At 44.8% G+C, this 25,200-nt stretch overlaps 1 protein-coding gene across 1 annotated transcript in view; it reads right to left on the bottom strand.

The window, feature by feature from the left end:
- The window catches only part of LOC119316435 (DNA (cytosine-5)-methyltransferase DRM2-like), a 6,492-nt gene extending 5,141 nt beyond the window's left edge, over nucleotides 1–1,351 (bottom strand). Inside the window, exon 1 of the mRNA XM_037590756.1 lies at nucleotides 1,106–1,351. Within this exon, the coding sequence (XP_037446653.1) occupies nucleotides 1,106–1,111 (6 nt within the window). The 5' untranslated portion in view covers nucleotides 1,112–1,351. The remainder of the gene's footprint in view (nucleotides 1–1,105) is intronic.
- Between the last annotated feature and the right edge of the window lie 23,849 nt (nucleotides 1,352–25,200).

The following is a 25,200-nucleotide window of genomic DNA, read 5'->3' as shown; positions in this document are numbered from 1 at the left end:
CTAGAATAAGACTAACCAAACACGCAGGGGCCAGAGTGGCAGATGAACCAAATGGATAAGCAACGGTAGTTTGCAGTCCAAATGAACAGCTCAAATGTACTAACTGAAGTGCGAGAGAAGTAAAAAAAGTACTCCCTCCGTAAAGTAATATAAGAGTGTTTAGATCACTAAAGTACTAGTGATCTAAACACTCTTACGTTTCTTTACAGAGGGAGTATTACTTATTATTTTATAAAAGAGTTTCGACTTGTTAATGCTGTGTGTGACCACAAGAGTGTCAATGTGTCAACATGAACAACATATGAAACAAATGACCATGCGGCAGCCGAAATCCCAGCAGTGCCATTCAACTCTAGTGCCCAGAATGCATCACCGAAAATTTAAAAGAACGTATATCAGACCAAATGGACCCTAAAAAAAGATTCAAATGAGAGTTTAGCCGGCGCTGCTGTCTCTGCTATATGAGCCGGTATTTTGACTAACGACTGCAGCATCTTATCTGGTGTGACCCTGATAGCTGACCAATGTGAGAAAATGCAGACAAGGACAGAGGCTGAGAAGCTAACCAACCAATGCAACATAGATGCCTACTCTGCTATATACGGCGGATCCGATTCTATAGGGTCTGGAACGCATCGAGTTGTTTTTTTTCCTCATCGAACAAACTCGCCACAAAACCACAATATGCAGAAAGTTTTTTTTCCCATCGAACAAACCACAAAACCTCCAATGTGCAGTAAGTAGTTTTTCCCATCGAACATATGAAAACAGAGTCGCGCACAGACTGATACGTCAATCAAAAATAACAAACACGAGAGCTTCCTCCGCATCGGGATGGAGAGTTTGCATGATTGAGCAGTGGGGAAAACAAAGGAATCTTTCATAAGAGCTTTTGTCAGTGGAAATTTCAGCACGAATGCTGTGCAAAGGAATCGCAAAAGATTTTGCAGGAACGCAATCCTTGAATGGGAAATGCCCCTAAGAATCAAGAGATGAGTCCTCTAGTATAACTTGTAGAAATCCGTTTAATGGATGGGGCTCTAAAATCGCCAGAAGAAGGGAGGACGGAGAGAGAGAGAGAGAGAGAGAGAGAGAGAGAGCCTACCGCCATTGCTGATGTCAGAAGATGCCCCTTCCCTTCCCTCTATCTCCCTGCCGTGCGGAGGACAGCTCGAGGAAGAGCGGCAGCGGAGGAGGCGGAGGAGGAGAGCGCGGCGGCGACGGCGACGGCGACGGCGTCCGCCCCTCGCTGGCTTAGACGACAAGGAGAAGACGGGGATGCGCTGCGCTGCCGCGCCTGCCGCGGCGTGTAGTTCAGACTGGGCGTTTAGTTCGGGGCCATGGATGGGAGCGAGACTTTTATGTGTTCTGTCGATGTGCGGCTGCGCGCAGGACCGGCTACACAGTTCCTGTGCGCAGCGCACATCTCAATAAGTAGGCATAAGAAAAGACGAGACGTAAAAAAAGCGATGTAGTTGTTGATGATGATAATAACGATGGTGGTTTGGTCATAGCTGTCAATCAATCATCTTGACAGTTTTGACCGATCTTTTCATTTAAATCAATGAGTAAATAAATTAAAATTAATGCTAAAATCTAAAGTATGTTTAATGAATTTTTTGTTATGCTGTTTTAATATGATCTCCATTCATAAATGTATGGTCAACGCAGAGTTGGTGAAAATTGTCCAACACGCACGCTTTACGAATCATAATTTCATAAAAGTACTAAAAAAATTAAAAATGATTTTTTTGTAACATGCATGGTCGATGCTCGCATATAAAGTTTTCGAACGACATCCGTGATATTCTGGGCAAAAATGACAAAATCAAAGCTACGTTAAAAAGTACCATTTTATGAATAATAAGACGCCAATTATATTTTCTTCACTGAAGGTACCATGGTGTCAATGCTTCATTAAACTTCATACTTGAGTAGAATGATCGATCAAGTTCAATACCCAAAATTTTAGAATTTTAAAAAAAATCTCCTGATATAGTTTTTAATTTACTATTCATGCGGGGTGCTCGCGGAACCATGTCCATCTTTATCTTTTTGAATATATGACCTCGTAACAAGTATTGTAGTAACAAAAATTCTAACTTAAATTAGTTGTTTATGTGTTGTAGCGAGCACATAAATATTTTGTACACAACCAATGTGATTTATCTACCATTTTGCCACGATTATATATTAGGGAAGGCTTTAACTGCCAATTAAAACAATATTTGTTAACTTCAAAGAAACCATTATCTTATTTGATAGACAAATTAGATGCGTGGTAGTTGAACCATGTTTTTAAGAAAATCGATCAAAAAAGAATCTACAAAACCAAAAATCGAGGAGGCGAGAAGAGGAGTGAGGATGGGTGGAAGAAAGAAACGCAAGACAAAATCTTAGGTATTTTTTAAGTAATTAGGTATATGACCATGTGTTGCCATTGGAGTCAAATATTTTTTAACACAACTAGAACAATGCCCATGCATTGCAACGGGGTATAAATCTTTTAGTACGACGGCTTGTGTTTTACCTGTCTATAATAATGCAATTGTGTAAATAAATGATCATCAAATTCTGCCTATGAAGTACCTTATATTTTGATCCAAAGTTAGGTAAGTAAATTAAAGTGAAACTGGTTCAGAAGCTAAGTAAATTAAGTTGAAGGTTGGACGAAGAGGTGGTGGGAAGAAAGGTGAAATGAGAACCTTATATTCCTTTTAGATAAGACGACCATATGGAACAAATCTTAATGCAAAATAAATAAACAAAATAAAATCATGTTTTGGTTATACAATGCTTACATTTTTTAGATATGTGCGCGTGATTGATCTTCTTTATTGGGCTACCCAAGACAAGATACCGATTCACATTTATTTTTTTATGGACCGAGAATTTATTGGTATTTATTTAGTTACCAAATATGTCTAACCTGTAGTACGTTTTATCATAAGAAATAATATATTTATGAACCATGAATTGAATGCTATATACCGTACATTGATCTAGTTTATTGGGTTACCAAAGATTGGTTTTGGTGAAACCTAGGAGGGAATAGAAAACTAGAAAAAAAATCAGTGGATGGTGGGAGATTTGACGAAGTGGTGACGAGGAGAAAAGCGAAAGATGGAACTTTAGAGCATCTCTAATGCGGACCCTTAGACCGTCTTACATATGTCTTGATCACAAGGTCCGGACGTATTTTGCCTTCCAACTCGATCTTGTATCCGTCCGCTGGCCGGTCTGGACGCCCTTTTCCCCGCAAGCCAGAGGGGCGGGTTGCGGGCGTCCGGACCATTGCCACGCACACGTCTAACAACCATGGCCCACGCAAAACCCACTCCTTCGCCCCTGCCCTTTCCCGCCCGAAGTGGTTGCCCGCATTCATGCCGTTCTAGAGTGGTAGGTCCGCATTGAGGCCGACTCAGAATGGACGTGATCTCTCACTAATGCCAGCATTGAAGTGGCTCGTGGCCGAGAGGGTCGTCCGCGCCGCGTTTCTGGTGTCCACGCCTATTCAATGTCGGAGAGGTGTTACTGGATGTAACGCCCCAAGACCGGAGCTTCAGATGCCTTTCATGATTTTCGGGTTTTCGTCGTGTGTTTTGTTTGGTTCATTGCTTTCATCATTGCATCATGTGCATTGCATCATGTCATCATGCCATTAATATTGCAACCGTTTCAAAACTCTTTTAAATAAATCGTATGGATTTTTGATCCATTTAAATCGAGGGAAGGATGACTTCTCTTTATAACTTATCCTCCCAATATTAGGGAGCTATTATAAAGTATTCCATGGATGTGGAATTACGGTGACGCACTTGCAAATAAATCCCAATGCCTTTGATATCTAAATTCTCGGTCGCCGACTTGTCCTCATGTTCTTTTTATCGTTTAATCGAGGCTCCTCTAAAATCTCAGTCCATTTAGAGTCCTTTTGAATGGGTTTCAAAATTCAAACATATTGAATTAAATTCAACATGTGTGAATCTATTTTTTCTCCAAAAATCCTCTTGCCATTCTATTTAAATTCCTCACATTTTTGTGAGTCCAGGAAAATTACCCTCGTGAGCAAATTCTTTCCCTAACCCTCTCTTTCTATTTCTTCTCTCTATTTTGTTTCTTCTCTTTCTTCTAAGGAGAATAAGAGAGAGTAGAAAGAGAGAGAGATAAGCCAGCCCAGCTGGGCCTTCCAACCCCCGCGCCGGCCCACCTAACCCTCCTAACCCTAGCCGCTCAACACCACCCCTCTCGTTCCCATACGCCGCCACACACACTCGTGCGTCGAGCCAGGGAGAGCCCTGCTCGATCCGCTCCTTCCTCCTCTCGCACGGGCGCTCGCCCGATCCATCGCCTCGCCTTCCTCCCAGCGCCCCCCTCTCTCCGACAAGCGCTCGTCCATGCCGGAGTGCCTGCCTCCCCGACGCCCGGCCTCTTCCTCGCCCTGCTGGTGCCCTACCGCCGTTGTCACCTGCGCCTCCCCAAGTCGCGCCCGTCGCCCGGCATGGCCGCGAGGCCATCAGCATCGCCGAGCCATGCTGCCTCCCTTTCTTGCCAGCCTCGACCTCCCCGTCTTCCCAGCCTCCTCCGCGTCCCCTGGCTGCCTTTCTCTGCATCGAACAACAGCAGCTCAGCGCCTCGGCGCCCCTGCACCCCAAGTCCGTCGCCATCTCGCCGGAGCGCCGCCAGCAGCAGGTCGCCGCCTCCCCTTCCCTTCGCCGGAGTCCCGAGCCGCGCTAGGCGCATGCGTCCTCGCCAAGCTGCTGCTGTCTGTTTCCTCTCATTTTTCCTTTGTCACCAGTCCAATGAGCAGCGCCTCCGAGTTTTCGCCAAGCCCCTGCTCCGATGAACTCACACTCAACCTCGACGATCCTGCCAAGCACCTGTGACCAAAGACTCCAAGTGCCCTTCAAATCATAAAGACCGGCAAGTCCAACTAGCTCCGATGCCCCATGGACGACTACGCGGTGTTGCGTCAAGTACCTATACCATGTCTCCGGAATCGCCAAGACCGTCCCGAATATTGCTAAGTACCACTTCGGTTCCGGAACGCGACAAGTACCACGACGCCCGGAGCCCTCGGATCCGTCAAGTTCCACTACCGCCGACTAGCACGACTACCGTCGCAAAAACGATACCGTCAAGACCGGACCGACAAGTACCACGACGCCCAGAGACCTCAGATCCGTCAAGTTTCACTACCACCGACTAGCATGACTACCGTCGCAAAAACGAGACCATCAAGACCGGACTGACAAGTACCTTGACGACCGTGTACCACTATCATCGCAATACCGCAAGTACCTCTACCGACGACCCCGAACATCTACGGTCGTGTACGACTACCGTTGCCCGAAGAACCGTGGGTCACAAGATTCGTGTTCAACTACCATCGTCGTGTGCCACTACTTCCACTACCGTCGCGAGAACATCTACTTCCTCTACTTTGCACCGAACCCGAACCGTCTCGTTTGCACGCTTCGAAGGTATAACCCCGAGACGACGCCCGTGAACGAATGAATGCATGTTGTATGAGATGCACCCTTGTTCGCCTCGAGTCCGAACTGTCGGTGCACGTTGCCCCTCTTTTGCTTTGTCACCGACATGTGGGAACCCGGTATCCGGGAGCACCCCACCATCCTTGCATTGACACGCTCCCGTCACTTTTCCTTTTGCACCGGCATCTCAATCGAGTTTTTGGAACCGGAACGTTGCCGTGGCACCCCTTTCGTTTCCGCCACGATGACTAATGCTTCATCATGCTCATATCAACATTTTTCATAAAAATTGCATAAACTTGAACATGTCATCCTCATCATGATAATAACATTTAAAATGGTTAACGTTGTTGTTGCATTAAATTGCTAAAGCACATGAGGTTTTTTCGGAATTGTTGTTTGATATTTCCGGCCTCATTTAAACTTGCCTAAATAGGTAGTTTTACTTATGTTTCACCCCTTGCCATGCTTAACAACATTTAATATTGTTGAGTACCTAACCGAGAGTGAACTAAACAATTGATGTGGGGTTCCGTCAATATGCAACTCGTTGCATATTGGGCTCCACTTAACTTGTAGTTTTGTTTGTGCACTTTGCCATGCTATGCCCTCATTAAACCGGACATGCATCATACTTGGTTGTGCATCATGCCATGTTTATGTGGTGGTTATTTACTATGTTGTTTGCTTCTTTCCGGTGTTGCTTCTTCGGGTAGTTCCGATAACGTCGCGTTTGTGAGGATCCGTTCGACTATGCCCGTTTGTCTTCTCCATGGACTCGTTCTTCTTCCTTGAAGGATTTCAGGCAAGATGACCATACCCTCGGAATCACTTCTATCTTTGCTTGCTAGTTGCTCGCTCTATTGCTATGCCGCGATACCTACCACTTGTTATATCATGCCTCCCATATTGCCATGTCAAGCCTCTAACCCACCTTTCCTAGCAAACCGTTGTTTGGCTATGTTACCGCTTTTGCTCAGCCCCTCTTATAGCGTTGCTAGTTGCAAGTGAAGCTGAGGTTTGTTCCATGTTTGGAACATGGATATGTTGGGATATCACAATATCTCTTATTTATATTAATGCATCTATATACTTGGTAAAGGGTGGAAGGCTCGGCCTTATGCCTGGTGTTTTGTTCCACTCTTGCCGCCCTAGTTTCCGTTATACCGGTGTTATGTTCCTTGATTTTGTGTTCCTTACACGGTTGGGTGTTACGGGAACCCCTTGACAGTTTGCTTTGAAAAAAACTCCTCCAGGAAGGCCCAACCTTGGTTTTACATTTTCCTAACAACCTATTACCCTTCCCTTGGGTCGGCCAACCCAAGGGTCATCTTTATTTTAACCCCCCCCCGGGGCAGTGCTTGTCTAAGTGTTGGTCCGAACTAGAGTCATTTGCAGCGCCACCTCGGGGAAACTTGAGGGCTGGTTTTAGTTGTAAGGAGCGCTCATCCGGTGTTGCCCTGAGAACGAGATATGTGCAGCTCCTATCAGGATGTCGGTGCATCGGGCGGTCTTGCTGGTCTTGTTTTACCATTGTCTAAATGTCTTGTAATCGGGATTCCGACTCTGATTGGGTCTTCCTGGGAGAAGGAATATCCTTCGTTGACCGTCAGAGCTTGTGATGGGCTAAGTTGGGATACCCCTGCAGGGTTTTGAACTTTCGAAAGCCGTGCCCGCGGTTATGGGCAGATGGGAATTTCTTAATGTCCGGTTGTAGAGAACTTGTCACTTAACTTAATTAAAATGAATCAACTGTGTGTGTAGCCGTGATGGTCTCTTTTCGGCAAAGTCCGGGAAGTGAACACAGTTTTGGAGTTATGTTTGTGCGTAAGTAGTTTCAGGATCACTTCTTGATCACTTCTAGATTACGACTGTTGCATTGCTTCTCTTCTCGCTCTTATTTGCATACGTTAGCCACCATATATGCTTAGTGCTTGCTGCAGCTCCACCTCACTACCCTTTCCTACCCATAAGCTTAAATAGTCTTGATCTCGCGGGTGTGAGATTGTTGAGTCCTCGTGGCTCAGAGATACTTCCAAACAGTTGCAGGTGCCGATGATACCAGTGCAGGTGACGCGACCTAGCTCAAGTGGGAGCTCGATGAAGATCGTGTTTGTTGTGTTGTTTCATTTCCAGTTGATCAGTAGTGGAGCCTAGTCGGTACGATCGGGGATCTAGCATTTGGGTTGTCTTTTCTTTATTTTGGTTCTATAGTCAGACCTTGTTTGTATTCTAGTTGATGTATGCTATATTTATGTATTGTGTGAAGTGGCGATTGTAAGCCAACTTTTATACCTTTCTTATTCAGTACATGGGATGTGTAAAGATTACCCCTCTTGCGACATGCCTACCATGCGGTTATGCCTCTAAGTCGTGCCCCGACACGTGGGAGATATATCCACATCGTGGGCGTTACAAGTTGGTAATCAAAGCCTTCCCCTACTTAGGAGCCCCCTGCTTGATCGAATAGCTGGCGTTGTTGAGTCTAGAAAAATGTTTTGAGTCTTATAGGATTATATATATTGGAGAGTAGGATTCTTTTTACTCCTCAGTCCCTTCGTCGCTCTGGTGAGGCCTCCTGACGTTGAGTTTTAACTCTTCTCTTCTCAAATTTCACTAAAAAAAATTTAGGATCACGCGGGTATCTTGTAATCGTTCCGATGGTTTTGTGATGAGAACATTGTTCTTGGTGCCTCCTGGCATTTAGGGGTTGTGGCAGTGTCCCGGGGAGTTGAGCTCTGAGGTGTTGTCATCACAATTTTATCGTTGCAGTTCTGGAATACCTGAGTTCACCGACATCGAAAATCTCTTTTATGCAGTTGTTGGTGAGATAACCTCGACGCCACCCAGTACTGGGGTGGGAGTTCAGGAGTATTGCCATAACTCGTATAACGGATGCTTTTCGAAGGTTGAGGTAAACGATTTCCGAAGGTTTCTTCTGAAGGTTTCTTGGTTATGTGTTGAAGGATGGATACAGCTGGATGTAGGAATTGTTAGTTTGGGTGAGATATTATGCTTCCCCTGTATCCCCAACACCTGATTGCATAACCAGAAAGTTTTGGGAGTTTATAAGTGGGAATTCAAGTATATCGTAGGAATTCTTTCCAACAGACACATGATACGATATGGGATCTATCATATGTTTGTTTTCGGCTTATTCTGCAAGTCAATCCTTTGTTTTGTTTTGTTTTGAGTTGTGGTATTCGAGTTGCTTCAATGTCAAGTGTTGATTCCATACCTTTCCTAAGCGGTGTTCTCATGTTCCTATGTGAATACTAATCCTTCTTGATCTTCGATTTTGCCATCTCAATTTCTTCTGAACCGGTGTGTCTCTCTTCAAGTGGATCCAATCTTTTTCAACATCCACAAGATCAACTCAAGTCTTCTCAACGTTGTTTGTTTCATCCGTCCCAAATTGCCTTTGTTTTCCCACCCTCCCACCCTTTTTCTTCGAGGACTCAAATTTCTCAATCAAATATCCATCTTATGGATGGTAACTCTCTCCATTCTTTTCTGTCAGTGTTCTTATCCGGTGATTCTCATGAAGATACTAACGGAGCTTCAAGTGTATTATTCTTCATTCTTTTCTTCTCCGGTGGATTCAAGTCAAGCTTTCTTGATCATTTACCTTCCTCGTTTCAAATACTTTCTCATGTCGGTGCATCTCTTAATCATCCACCTCTTGCTATTCATGTTATCTGGAGTGCTGAAGATATCTCAGAAGACTCATCTTTTCATTCAAGATCCGTTCAACCTATTTCGAGGTTGTTATGTCATTCAAGCCATTTAATTCAACCGACACAATCTCTCTTTTAAACCGTTCAACAGTGTTTCTTTTGAGTGGGCCCTAACCCACAGGTCTTTTCCCAGGATCTTACCCGACTCTTCTAATTTTCCCTGAGTTATTCTCAAATTCTCTCAAAGTGTGACGTAAGTATGAATTATCATCAGTCATATGTCGTTCTCCAAGATCCTTCATATTCTTTTCATCGTCGGTTCAACCTTTCTAATATTCATCCCGGAGTATCTCAATGATTCATGGTGGTATTTCTCATCGTCATTCTCAACATTTGAAGACCGAAGAAGAGCTTCTCTTCAATCTTATCTGTTCTCTCGAAGATTCATGGTTCTAGCGTTATGCCATCCTCTCATAATTGTTTTCGATTGTGAGAATTCTTTTCAACCATCCGGAGCAATTCAGGAGTCTTTTTAGTTTGATTCTCCGGAGCCCATCATCTCAGAATTATTCATTCCAGCTTTCAGCTCTCATTCTCCAAATCTTACCGGTGCATCATTCAAATATTCTATAATCATCTCGTGATCTCTTCGTTCTCTTGTATCAAATTCCCTCAAGTATCTTCATTCGTTCTCTAACTCTTCCCGGTGTTTTCTTTATCTTTTCTCTGTTCATTTTCAATTCTTATGGTGGTTCATTCAAGATTTCTTTTCCTTCGTTATAATATCTATTCATTCGTTGTTCCAAACCCTACCGGTGGTTCATTGAGTTTACACTATATCGCTCTTTAATCCTTTTCAATGAGAATAAGTAGTATGCCAAATCCGTTCTTTGTCATCAATCTAAATTGATGAAGGATATGCATAACATAATTCTTATTCTTGCTTCATCCAAGTGATTGATTTCTTCTTTCCAGAGTTGTTCATCATGTCACATACTCGGTTCGAGATGTTTCATCTTTCCTTTCCGAAGTTCCAAGTTTTCCGCTTTATCTCGTCGCAAAGCTCCATCCAATCATTGCAAGGATTCACCTTGTGTTTTCAACTTTTCTTACCTTTTGTTTGATCATTCTTTTATTGCCGGAGTTCTTCATGGAGGTTCTACATCGTGGTTCATCAAGGATTCCTTTCATTCTTCAATTGTCCTCAAGATTTCTCTCGAAGTTAAGATATGCCAAGCTATACTCTTAAATAAACATGGTGTTCAACACATGTCTTGTTTTGAGGATTTCAAGCTTTCTTCATCTTGAATTCGCAAGTGAAATTCTTTCTATCTTATCTTTTGAGGTGGTGTTATGTCATTTTGACGGATCCCTTCATGTTTCATGATTCACAAGTTGGCCGAAATGACATATTTTAAACCCATCATTTTCAATTCGTTCATGAGATCCTTTGCAAACCATCAATTTCTTCGTTGGAGGTTATCTTGGTATAGATTTCACCTAAAGCCTTCCATTGGGAATGTTGCTCTTTGTGATGATTACCTATGATCCAAGTTTTCTTATCACCTCGGTGGAAGAAGCTTTCTATCTTTTCTAGCTCTCAATCAAATCTTTTTCCCGTGAGTGGTAGGTTGTCACCTCATATTTTTGAGATGTATTCCATAAGCCCATATCAAGCTTATCCTTTCGTTGTTGATAATCTAACAACTCCGTTCTAGCATTTGTTGTATGCGTGCTCTCTCAAGATCTTGTTTCCCTCCGTTCATTCCATTCCATTCTTTCATTTCTTTTGGAGGCATAGTGATGTTGATCTTTTCAATCATCGTCTCGAATTGCGAGGATCGTGTTCTTTTTGTGCTTATCCATTTAACCGGAGTGTCGTGCCCTCTATTCAAGTTCTCTCATCTTATCAAGTTTTGCATCCCTTCTCAACCGGAGTGCTGTCTAAAATCTTTCTTACCCGTTGTGCCATTTTTTCTCAATAGTTTCGGAGACAGTGTGTTGTTGATTTCATCAAGTATCCTCTCATCTTGCCAAGTTCATGTTCGATTCCTTCCATTTACAGTCGGAGTGCTTCCCAAAATTATATCATTCTTATTCCTTCTCTATCTTGTTTTAACCGGAGTGTTCCTCTTTTAACCGGAGTCTCGTCCAAGTGCTCTCATTTTGCCAAGTTCATATTCTCTACCTTCCATTTCCAACCGGAGTGTTGTCGTAATTGACCTTTATCGTTCCTTGTACATCTTGTTTCATCTGGAGTGCTTGCATGTACTTCCTGTCCATTGCAACCCTTTCTTATCTCTATCAACCTACAAGGTTCTAGTAATGTTCCTTGTTCCTCTTGTCTAATGGAGTGTTTGCAACTTTGTTCTTCTTCGTTGCATTCTTTCTTTCAATTTGTTCAACCTCGCAAGGTTCTTTGGTTTCACTCGTTTGTCAAGAAGCAACTTAGTTTTTACCTCTTCTTTTCTCCTCCCGTTTCCCTCCGGTGCCATTCTAGATCTCGGGACGAGATCCTCTCGTAGTGGTGGAGTGTTGTAACGCCCCAAGACCGGAGCTTCAGATGTCTTCCATGATTTCCGGGTTTTCGTCGTGTGTTTTGTTTGGTTCGTTGCTTTCATCATTGCATCATGTGCATTGCATCATGTCATCATGCCATTAATATTGCAACCATTTCAAAACTCTTTTAAATAGATCGTATGGATCTTTGATCCATTTAAATCGAGGGAAGGGTGACTTCTCTTTATAACTTATCCTCCCAATATTAGGGAGCTATTATAAAGTATTCCATGGATGTGGAATTACTGTGACATACTTGCAAATAAATCCCAATGCCTTTGATATCTAAATTCTCGGTCTCCGACTTGTCCCCATATTCTTTTATCATTTTATCAAGGCTCCTATAAAATCTCAGTCCACTTAGAGTCCTTTCGAATGGGTTTCAAAATTCAAACATGTTGAATTAAATTCAACATGTGTGAATCTATTTTTTCTCCAAAAATACTCTTGCCATTTTATTTAAATTCCTCACATTTTTGTGAGTCCAGGAAAATTACCCTCGTGCGCAAATTCTTTCCCTAACCCTCTCTTTCTATTTCTTCTCTCTGTTTTTTCTTCTCTTTCTTCTAAGGAGAATAAGAGAGAGTAGAAAGAGAGAGAGATAAGCCAGCCCAGCTGGGCTTTCCAACCCCTGCGCCGGCCCACCTAACCCTCCTAACCCTAGCCGCTCAACACCTCCACCCCTCTCGTTCCCATCTGCCGCCACCCACCCCCGTGCATCGAGCCAGGGAGAGCCCAGCTCGATCTGCTCCTCCCTCCTCTCGCACGGGCGCTCGCCCAATCCATCGCCTCGCCTTCCTCCCAGCGCCCCCTCTCCCCCCGACAAGCGCTCGTCCACGCCGGAGTGCCTGCCTCCCCGACGCCCGGCCTCTTCCTCGCCCTGCTGGTGCCCTACCGCCGTTGTCACCTGCGCCTCCCCAAGCCGCGCCTGTCGCCCGGCATGGCCGCGGGGCCATGAGCATCACCGAGCCATGCTGCCTCCCTTTCTTGCCGGCCTCGACCTCCCCGTCTTCCCTGTTGGGGATCGTAGCAGAAATTTAAAATTTTCTACGCATCACCAAGATCAATCTATGGAGTAATCTAGCAACGAGAGGAAGGGGAGTGCATCTACATACCCTTGTAGATCGCTAAGCGGAAGCGTTGCAAGAACGCGGTTGGTGGAGTCGTACACGCAGCAATTCAGATCGCGGTCGATTCCGATCTAAGCACCAAACAACGACGCCTCCGCGTTCAACACACGTACAGCCCGGTGACGTCTCCCGTGCCTTGATCCAGCAAGGAGAGAGGGAGAGGTTGGGGAAGACTCCGTCCAGCAGCAGCACGACGGCGTGGTGGTGGTGGTGGAGGAGCGCGGGACTCTAGTAGGGCTTCGCCAAGCACTACGAGAGACGAGGAGGGAGAGAGGTAGGGTTGCGCCAAGAGGGAGATCAAATCATGTGTTGGGCAGCCCCCAATACCTCAAGTATATATAGGGGGAGGGGAGGGGCTGCGCCCCCTTCTAGGGTTTCCTCCCTAGGGGGGGGGGGGCGGCAGCCCTAGATGCCATCTAGTGTGGCGGCCAAAGGGGAGAGGAGAGGGGGGCGCCCTAGGGTGGGCCTTAAGGCCCATCTGGACCTAGGGTTTGCCCCCTTCCCACTCTCCATGCGCCTTGGGCCTTGGTGGGGGGGGGCGCACCAGCCCACCTGGGGCTGGTCCCCTCCCACACATGGCCCACGCAGCCTTCTGGGGCTGGTGGCCCCACCTGGTGGACCCCCGGGACCCTCCCGGTGGTCCCGGTATGTTACCGATAGCACCCGAAACTTTTCCGGTGACCAAAACGAGACTTCCCATATATAAATATTTACCTCCGGACCATTCCGGAACTCCTTGTGATGTCCGGGATCTCATCCGGGACTCCGAACAACATTCGGTAACCGCGTACATACTTTCCCTATAACCCTAGCGTCATCGAACCTTAAGTGTGTAGACCCTACGGGCTCGGGAGTCATGCAGACATGGCCGAGACAACTCTCTGGTCAATAACCAACAGCGGGATCTGGATACCCATGTTAGCTCCCACATGCTCCACGATGATCTCATCGGATGAACCACAATGTCAAGGATTCAATCAATCCCGTATAGAATTCCCTTTGTCTATCGATATAGTACTTGCCCGAGCTTCAATCGTCGGTATCCCGATACCTTGTTCAATCTCGTTACTGGCAAGTCTCTTTACTCGTTCCGTAACACATCATCCCGTGATCAACTCCTTGGTCACATTGTGCACATTATGATGATGTCCTACCGAGTGGGCCCAGAGATACCTCTCCGTTACACGGAGTGACAAATCCCAGTATCGATTCGTGCCAACCCAACAAACACTTTCGGAGATACCCGCAGTGCACCTTTATAGCTACCCAATTACGTTGTGACGTTTGGTACACCCAAAGCATTCCTACGGTATCCGGGAGTTGCACAATCTCATGGTCTAAGGAAATGATACTTGACATTAGAAAAGCTTTAGCATACGAACTACACGATCTTGTGCTAGGCTTAGGATTGGGTCTTGTCCATCACATCATTCTCCTAATGATGTGATCCCGTTATCAAGGACATCCAATGTCCATGGTCAGGAAACCGTAACCATCTATTGATCAACGAGCTAGTCAACTAGAGGCTTACTAGGGACATGGTGTTGTGTATGTATCACCACATGTATCTGAGTTTCCTATCAATACAATTCTAGCATGGATAATAAACGATTATCATGAACAAGGAAATATAATAATAACTAATTTATTATTGCCTCTAGGGCATATTTCCAACATTCCCGGCCTCCTCCGCGTCCCCTGGCTGCCTTTCTCTGCATCGAACAGCAGCAGCTCAGCGCCTCGGCGCCCCTGCACCCCAAGTCTGTCGCCATCTTGCCGGAGCGCCGCCAGCAGCAGGTCGCCGCCTCCCCTTCCCTTCGCCAGAGTCCCGAGCCGCGCTAGGTGCATGCGTCCTCAGCAAGCTGCTGCTGTTTGTTTCCTCTTGTTTTTCCTCTGTCACCAGCCCAATGAGCAGCGCCTCCGAGTTTTAGCCAAGCCCCTGCTCCGATGAACTCACACTCAACCTCGACGACCTGCCAAGCACCTGTGACCAAAGACTCCAAGTGACCTTTAGATCGTAAAGACCGGCAGGTCCAACTAGCTCCGATGCCCCAAGGACGACTACGTGGTGTTGCGTCAAGTACCTATACCGTGTCTCGGAAATCGCCAAGACCGTCCCGAATATTGCCAAGTACCACTTCGGTTCTGGAACGCGACAAGTACCACGACGTCCGGAGCCCTCGGATCCGTCAAGTTCCATTACCGCCGACTAGCACGACTACCGTCGCAAAAACGAGACCGTCAAGACCGGACCGACAAGTACCACGACGCCCGGAGCCCTCGGATCCGTCAAGTTCCACTACGCCGACTAGCACGACTATCGTCGCAAAAACGAGACCGTCAAGACCGGACCGACAAGTACCCTGACGACCGTGTACCACTATCATCGCAATACCGCGAGTACCTCTACCGACGACCCCGAACATCTACGGTTGTGTACGACTACCGTTGCCCGAAGAACCGTGGGTCACAAGATTCGTGTTCAACTACCATCGTCATGTACCACTACTTTCACTACCATCGCGAGAACATCTACTTCCTCTACTTTGCACCGAACCCGAACCGTCTCATTTGCACACTTCGAAGGTATAACCCCGAGACGACGCCCGTGAACGAATAAATGCATGTTGTATGAGATGCACCCTTGTTCGCCTCGAGTTCGAACTGTCGGTGCACGTTGCCCCTCTTTTGCTTTTTCACCGACATGTGGGAACCCGGTATCCGGGAGCACCCCACCATCCTTGCATTGACACGCTCCTGTCATTTTTCCTTTTGCACTGGCATCTCAATCAAATTTTTGGAACCGGAACGTTGCCGTGTTACCCCTTTCGTTTCCGCCACGATGACTAATGCTTCATCATGCTCATATCAACATTTTTCATAAAAATTGCATAAACTTGAACATGTCATCCGCATCATGATAATAACATTTAAAATGGTTAACGTTGTTGTTGCATTAAATTGCTAAAGCACATGAGTTTTTTTCGAAATTATTGTTTGATATTTCCGGCCTCATTTAAACTTGCCTAAATAGGTAGTTTTACTTATGTTTCACCCCTTGCCATGCTTAACAACATTTAATATTGTTGAGTACCTAACCGGGAGTGAACTAAATAATTGATGTGGGGTTCCGTCAATATGCAACTCGTTGCATATTGGGCTCCACTTAACTTGTAGTTTTGTTTGTGCACTTTGCCATGCCATGCCCTCATTAAACCGGACATGCATCATACTTGGTTGTGCATCATGCCATGTTTATGTGGTGGTTGTTTACTATGTTGTTTGCTTCTTTCCGGTGTTGCTTCTTTGGGTAGTTCTGATAATGTCGCGTTTGTGAGGATCCGTTCGACTACGCCCGTTTGTCTTCTCCATGGACTCGTTCTTCTTCCTTGCAGGATTTCAGGCAAGATGACCATACCCTCGAAATCACTTCTATCTTTGCTTGCTAGTTGCTCGCTCTATTGCTATGCCGCGATACCTATCACTTGCTATATCATGCCTCCCATATTGCCATGTCAAGCCTCTAACCCACCTTTCCTAGCAAACCGTTGTTTGGCTATGTTACCGCTTTTGCTTAGCCCTTCTTATAGCGTTGCTAGTTGCAGGTGAACCTGAAGTTTATTCCATGTTTGGAACATGGATATGTTGGGATATCACAATATCTCTTATTTATATTAATGCATCTATATACTTGGTACAGAGTGGAAGGCTCGGCCTTATGCCTGGTGTTTTGTTCCACTCTTGCCGCCCTAGTTTCCGTCATACCGGTGGTATGTTCCTTGATTTTGCGTTCCTTACACGGTTGGGTGTTATGGGAACCCCTTGACGGTTCGCTTTGAATAAAACTCCTCCAGCAAGGCCCAACCTTGGTTTTACATTTGCCTAACAACCTATTACCCTTCCCTTGGGTCGGCCAACCCAAGGGTCATCTTTATTTTAACCCCCCCAGGCCAGTGCTTGTCTAAGTGTTGGTCCAAACTAGAGTCCTTTGCAGCGCCACCTCGGGGAAACTTGAGGGCTGGTTTTAGTTGTACAGAGCACTCATCCGGTGTTGCCCTGAGAACGAGATATGTGCAGCTCCTATCAGGATGTCGGCGCATCGGGCGGTCTTGCCGGTCTTGTTTTACCAATGTCAAAATGTCTTGTAACCGGGATTCTGAGTCTGATCGGGTCTTCCTGGGAGAAGGTATATCCTTCGTTGACTGTGAGAGCTTGTGATGGGCTAAGTTGGGACACCCCTGCAGGGTTTTGAACTTTCGAAAGCCGTGCCCACGGTTATGGGCAGATGGGAATTTCTTAATGTCCGGTTGTAGAGAACTTGACACTTAACTTAATTAAAATGAATCAACCACGTGTGTAGCCGTGATGGTCTCTTTTCGGCTGAGTCCGGGAAGTGAACACAGTTTTGGAGTTATGTTTGTGCGTAAGTAGTTTCAGGATCACTTCTTGATCACTTTTAGATTACGACCGTTGCATTGCTTCTTTTCTCGCTCTTATTTGCGTATGTTAGCCACCATATATGCTTAGTGCTTGCTGCAGCTCCACCTCACTACCCTTTCCTACCCATAAGCTTAAATAGTCTTGATCTCGCGGGTGTGATATTGCTGAGTCCTTATGGCTCACAGATACTTCCAAACAGTTACAGGTGCTGATGATACCAGTGCAGGTGACGCAACCCAGCTCAAGTGGGAGCTCAATGAAGATCGTGTTCGTTGTGTTGTTTCGTTTCCAGTTGATCAGTAGTGGAGCCCAGTCGGGACGATCGGGGATCTAGCATTTGGGGTTGTCTTTTCTTTATTTTGGTTTCTTAGTCGGACCTTGTTTGTATTCTGGTTGATGTATGCTATATTTATGTATTGTGTGAAGTGGCGATTGTAAGCCAACTCTTTATCCCTTTCTTATTCAGTACATGGGATGTGTAAAGATTACCCCTCTTGCGACATGCCTACCATGCGGTTATGCCTCTAAGTCGTGCCCCAACACGTGGGAGATATAGCCGCATCGTGGGCATTACAATGGACTGGACGGGACGGGACAAATATCTACTTCATTCAAACGGGATGCTCGTTCGCCCGTCTGCCGCCATTGAACATGCATGCCCAAGAAACTAACTGTAGTGCTCGCACGTGACAACCCACAAGTATACGGGATTGCAATGGTTTTTGATGATAGAGTATTCAACCCAAATTTATTGATTCGACACAAGGCGAGCCAAAGAATATTTGCAAGTATTAGCAGTTGAGTTGTCAGTTCAACCACACCTAGAGAACTAAATATCTCCAGCACAGTGATCAGTAGCACAATAATATAATAGTTTGATAGCAGTGGTAATAATAGCAATAGTAACCATAGCAGTAGTTTTGTAGCAATTGTAACAGCAACATCAACAGTAGTAACTTAGCAAAGATCAATATGTGAAAAGCTCATAGGACATTGGATCGGTGATTGATAATTATGTTGGATAACATTCATCATGTAACAGTTATAACCTAGGGCAACATAGAACTAACTTCAATTCATCAATGTAATGTAGGCATGTATTCCGTAGATAGTCCTACGTGCTTGCAACAAGAACTTGCATGGCATCTTTTGTCCTACCCTCCCATGGCAGCAGGGTCCATAAAGAAGCTAAGGGATATTAAGGCCCCCTTTGACAGAGAACCAGAACAAACGATTAACCACATAATGAATACATGAACTCCTCAAATTATTGTAATCACCGGAAAGAATCCCAATTATTGTCACCTTGGGGTATGCGGATCATAACACATAATAGGTGCATATAAATTGCAAGATAGGATAAAAACACAAATATATTCGCGAAAACATAAAGGGTTCAAATATGAAATCATGGCATCGGGCCCTAGTGACAAGCATTAAGCATAGCAAAGTCATAACAACATCAATCTGAGAACATAGTGGATACTAGGGATCAATCCCTAACAAAACTAACTCGATTATATGTTAAATCTCATCCAACCCATCACCGTCCAGCGAGCCTACGAAGGAATTACTCACTCCTGGCGGTGGGCATCATGAAATTTGTGATGAAGAAAGGTTGATCATGACAAGATGTCGAATCCCCCTCTCTGGAGCCCAGAACAGACTCCAGATCAACCCTCCCGACGAAGAACAGGAGGTGGCAGTGGCTCTGTATCATAAAACGCGATGATTCCTTCTTCTTGATTTTTTTCTTGGCGAATATGTATGTATGGAGTTGGAGTTAGGGTTGCTGGAGCTGTCGGGGGGCTCACAAGCCTACCAGGCGCTCCCTGGGGGGGGGGCCTGGGCTTGTGGCGCCTTGGTGGCCCCCCTCTAGTAATTTCCTTCGCCAATATTTTTTTTATATTCTGAAATAATTCCCCGTAAATTTTCAGCTCAATCGAGGAACTTTTATTTCTGCACAAAAACAACACCATGGCAATTCTGCTAAAAACAATGTTAATCCAGGTTAGTTCCATTCAAATCATGCAAATTAGAGTCCAAATTAAGAGCAAAAGTGTTTGGAAAAGTAGATACATTTGAGACGTATCAACTCCCCCAAGCTTAACTCATTGCTTGTCCTCAAGCAATTCAGTTGATAAACTGAAAGTGTTAAAGAAAAACTTTTACAAACTATTTTTGTTCTTGTTATTGTAAATATGCTTAACTAATGTTCAAGTTTTCAGCAAGGATTATGAACTAACTATATTCATGATAACATTTAGGTCTCACATTTACTCATACTAATGACATAACCAACTAGCGAGCAATAATAAGATATCTCGATGCCAACACTTTGTTAAAACAATCATGATAAAATATGATAGCATGGTATCTCGCTAGCCCTTTCTGAGATTGCAAAACATAAATGCAAAGCACCTATGAAGTTCAAGCAGCGACTAAACATTGTAATTCATGGCACAAAAGATCCAATCATGTCACACTCAACATTAACTGTTGGGGAACATTGCATGGAAAACAAAACAAAAATTCTAAACACACGCAAGATCTATCCATGGAGATGCATAGCTACGAGAGGGGAGAGTGTGTCTACGTACCCTCGTAGACCGTAAAGCGGAAGCATTTATCAACGCGGTTGATAAGGTCGAACACCTTCGCGATCCAACCGATCAAGTATAGAACGTACTGCACCTCCGCGTTCGGCACACGTTCAGCTCGATGACGTCCTCGCCTTCTTGATCCAGCAAGACGGGCAAAGTAGTAGATGAGTTCCGGCAGCACAGCGGCATGGTGACGGTAGTGGTTAACTTGTTCCCGCAGGGCTTCGCCGTGCACTGTGGAAAAACTGGACAGAGGACTAAACCGTGGAGAGGGGCGCCGCACACGGCTAAGAGATTGTCGTAGGTTGTGTGGCGCCCCTCCTTCTCATATATATAGGTGGGGGGAGGGAAGGCAGCCTTGGGTGCGCCCCAAGGTGGCCGACCGGCCCCCTTGTGCGCCTGCCCTTTGGCGCCCCTTCCTTGTTTGCCTACGGGAGGAAGGCAGGAGGGGGTGGCGCCCCCTTTCCTTCCTCTTAGGTGAGGGAAGGAAAGAGGGGCTAGCCCTCCCCCCTTTCCATCCATAGGGCTGACGTCCAAGAGGAGGGGCAGGCCATCCCCTTGTGGACTGGTGTGTTCCCCTCTCTTGGCCCATAATGCCCATTAACCTCTTGGGGCTTCCCGAAACCCCTTCAGGTGATCCGATGACTACCCGATACAATCTGAAACCTTTCCGGTGACCAAATAACATCGTCCTATATATATATATTAATCTTTACCTCCGGACCATTCCGGAGCTCCTCGTCATGTATGTGTTCTCATCTGGGACTCCGAGAAACATTCGGTCACCAAATCACATAACTCATATAATATTATACCGTCAATGAACGTTAAGCATGCGGACCCTACATGTTCGAGAATGATGTAGACATGACCGAGATGCCTCTCTGATCAATAACCAATAGCGGAACCTAGATGCCCATATTGGTTCCTACATATTCCAAGGAGATCTTTATTGGCCGAACCTTATGACAACATACGCAATTCCCTTTGTCTGTGGGTATGTTACTTGCCCGAGATTCGATCGTCGGTATCTTCATACCTAGTTCAATCTTGTCACCGGCAAGTCTCTTTACTCGTCCCATAATACACCATCTTGTAACTAACTCCTTAGTCATTTTGCTTGCAAGCTTCTTGTGATGTGTATTACCGAGAGGGCCCAGAGATATCTCTCCGATACACAGAGTGATAAATCCTATTCTCGATCCATGCCAACTCAAGACACCTTCGGAGATACCTGTAGAGCATCTTTATGATCACCTAGTTACGTTGTGACATTTGATAGCACACAAGTTATTCCTCCGGTATCCCGGAGTTGCATGATCTCATAGTCGAAGGAATATGTATTTGACATTAAGAAAGCAATAGCAATAAACTGAATGATCATATGCTAAGCTAACGGATGGGTCTTGTCCATCACGTCATTCTCCTAATGATGTGATCTCGTTACCAAGTGACAACACATGTCCATGGTTAGGAAACCTTAACCATCTTTGATCAACAAGCTAGTCTAGTAGAGGCTTACTAGGGACACGGTATTTGTTTATGTATCCACACATGTATTTAAGTTTCCGATTGAAAGTGCAACTATCCTTGGGTGGTTTTGGTAATTAGTAACAACATATAGCTCATTGAACTAATACTATTTCAAGATGATCATTTCAGAAAGTTCAATGATTGGCATGGCATGGATTAAGAATGTGGACCCCTCAAAATGCTAAGGACACACATTAGCTCAAGCTCAAGATTCTACCTTTTCATTTTAGTGATCCAAGATCACATTGAGTCCATAGGAAAAGCCAATACTATTAAAAGGGGATGGGGTGTTGTTTAATGGCTTGCTTGCTCAAAATGCTTAGTGATATGCTCCAAAAACCCTCAACCCCTTTCTCATATCCACATATGTCCCAAACAAAAAGTCAAACTCGGCCCCACTGAAATGTTCTATCTGGTGCCACCGAGTTCACTTGACATAGCCACTGCCAGAAACCCTAGTCATATCGGTCTCACCGATAGGGATCTGGTCTCACCGAGATGGGATTGCAAACTCTTGGTTTCCCTTCGTAACGTTTTGGTCTCACCGAGATGAGCGATCGGTCCCACCGAGTTCGCAATGCAAACTCTCTATTTCCCTTTCATAACGTTTTGGTCTCACCGAAATGAGTGATTCGGTCCCACCGAGTTTGCGTGGCCAACTCTCTGGTTAGCCTATTACCAAAATCGGTTCCACAGAGTTTGTGTAATCGGTGTCACCGAGATTATGTTATGCCCTAACCCTAATGGAATCGGTCCCACCATTTGACATGTCGGTCCCACCGAAAAGCCTAACGTTCACATTTTAAACTGAATCGGTATGACCGAGTTTTCTGATTCGGTCCCATCGAGTTTGGTAAATTGTGTGTAATGGTTAGATTTTGTGTGGAGGCTATATATACCCCTCCACCCTTCCTTCATTAGTAAGGAGAGCCATCAGAACGTGCCTACACTTCAACATTCATTTTCTGAGAGAGAACCGCCTACTCATGTGTTGAGACCAAGATATTCCATTCCAACCATATGAATCTTGATCTCTAGCCTTCCCCAAGTTGCTTTCCACTCAAATCATCTTTCCACCAAATCTAAATCAGTGAGAGAGAGTTGAGTGTTGGGGAGACTATCATTTGAAGCACAAGAGCAAGGAGTTCATCATCAACACACTGCCTATTACCTTTTGGAGAGTGGTGTCTCCTAGATTGGTTAGGTGTCACTTGGGAGCCTCCGACAAGATTGTGGAGTTGAACCAAGGAGTTTGTACCAGCAAGGAGATCACATACTTTGTGAAGATCTACCCTAGTGAGGCAAGTCCTTCGTGGGCGATGGCCATGGTGGGATAAACAAGGTTGCTTCTTCGTTGACCCTTCGTGGGTGGAGCCCTCCGTGGACTCGCGCAACCATTACCCTTTGTGGGTTGAAGTCTCCATCAACGTGGATGTATGATAGCACCACCTATCAGAATCACGCCAAAAATCTTCGTGTCTATATTGCGTTTTCTCCCTCCAAACTCCTCCCTTTACCTTCATATGCAAATGTTTTACATTCCGCTGCTATACTCTTAGACTTGCATGTGTAGGTTGATTGCTTGACTTGTGCTAAGTTGCTAAAATCTGCTAAGACTTAAAATTTGGAAAATGCTAGAATTTTATTTGGTCAAGTAGTCTAATCACCCCCCTGTAGACATACTTTCGATCCGACAAGTGGTATTAGAGCTTTGGTCTCCATTTGCCTTGATTTCCATAGCTTGTGGTGATCATAGCCTTGGTTTCACAACCTAGGAGAGTATGGCGTCTAGCGAGGGAGATTACCACCGTAGAGGTCCTTACTTTGATGGTACTAATTTTGCTAGTTGGAAGCATAAGATGAAAATGCATATTCTTGGACATAACCCTGCCGTTTGGGCTACTGTGTGTATTGGCTTGCAAGGTGAATTCTATGATGGGAGAGAACCGAACCATGAAGCTAGCGCGGAAGAGTTGAAGATGCTGCAATACAATGCTCAAGCTTGCGATATCCTCGTCAACGGATTGTGCCCTGAAGAATTCAACAAAATCAGCCGTCTTGAGAATGCAAAGGAAATTTGGGACACTTTGATTGATATGCACGAAGGTACCGACTCTGTCAAGGAATCCAAATTGGATGTGCTTCAAAGTCAACTTGACAAGTTCAAAATGAAGGATGGTGAAGGTGTCACTGAAATGTACTCTAGGCTTGCTCTCATCACAAATGAGATTGCCGGCCTAGGAAGTGAAGAGATGACCGATAGATTCATCATCAAGAAGATTCTAAGAGCCTTGGATGGGAAATATGATATCGTGTGCACATTGATCCAAATGATGCCCAACTACAAAGATCTCAAACCAACGGAAGTCATTAGAAGAATTGTTGCTCATGAGATGTCACTCAAGGATAAGGAAGAGCTTCACAACAAGTCAAGTGGTGCTTACAAAGCCTCATGTGATGCTCCTACATCATCAAGTGAGAAATAAGACTTCAATGAAGAATTGAGCCTAATGGTGAAGAACTTCAATAAGTTCTACAAGAGTAGAAGCAAGGAAAGAAGTTCCAAGTCAAGGTCCTATAATGACAAAAGATCTTCGAGTCATGAACGTAATTGCTACAATTGTGGAAGACCCAGACACTACTCCAATGAGTGTACGGCTCCCTACAAAAGAAGAGAAGATTCACCCAAAAGGAGAAGTAGAAGAGAAGAATCACCACCAAGAGAGAGGAGTAGAGATGACTGTTATGAATGAAGAATATCACGGAGAAGCAAGGATTCGGAAAGGAAGGACAAATCATCGAGGAGCTACACAAAACGAAGACATCAAGGTCATGTTGGTGAATGGGTATCCGGCTCCGACTCCGAGAGAAGTTATCACCCTGACTCCGAATATACTCAAGATGAAGGTGTTGCCGGTCTAGCACTTGTGTCAACCAACTCCTACGACATATTTGACTCACCAAATGAAGGAATTGTAAGATGCTTCATGGCTAAAGGTCCAAAGGTATCACACCCCGAGTATGTTGATTTCAATAGTGATGAAGATGACTTGCTAGGTGATGATGATTTACTTGTTGACAACTCTAGTGATGAAAACTATGATGAACTTGCTATTAATCATGCTAATCAAGATAAAACGAATGATGATGATAAGAAAGAGATTGAGCGTCTAACTAAAGAACTAAACACTCTTAAGTTAGCTCATGAAACTACCTTGGAAAATCATCGAGAGCTTTTAAAGACTCATGAGAAGCTACGCTTTGAAAAGCTCAACCTTGAGCAAGAGCATGTGTTCTTAAAAGCAATCGATGATGATCTTCGTAAGACAAGTTCTTCTTACATTGCCAAGCATTTACTCTTGTCTACTTACATGCCACAAGTTAAATCTAGAAACAAGAGTAAGAAAGATTCTTCTTCTATTAGTAACAACAATCATGTTAAATCCAATATTGTTGCGTCTAGTAGTTCTCTTGATTCCACTAATGATTCTCTTAGCCAAGTTACACTCAAGCAAGAAAATAGCTTATTGAAGGGAATTATAGAGAAAGGTGTCTACAAGAGTCTTGCCGAAAGTAAGCAATTTGAGAAAATTGTACGCAAGCAAGGAAGGCACCGGAAGAATCAAGGTATTTGTTTTGAACGAAAGTTCAATACCAATGGAGTTGAGTGGGATGAAGATCAATACCCCAAGACGAAGTTTGTTCCTCAACAAGAGAAGTATGATCCTACTTCCTTCCAAGGGACACAAGCTCAAGATGATCT

This window comes from Triticum dicoccoides, chromosome 6A, assembly GCF_002162155.2.
Source record: "Triticum dicoccoides isolate Atlit2015 ecotype Zavitan chromosome 6A, WEW_v2.0, whole genome shotgun sequence".
In the NCBI taxonomy this organism is placed as follows: domain Eukaryota; kingdom Viridiplantae; phylum Streptophyta; class Magnoliopsida; order Poales; family Poaceae; genus Triticum; species Triticum dicoccoides.
This window is presented reverse-complemented; position numbering and strand designations above follow the sequence as displayed.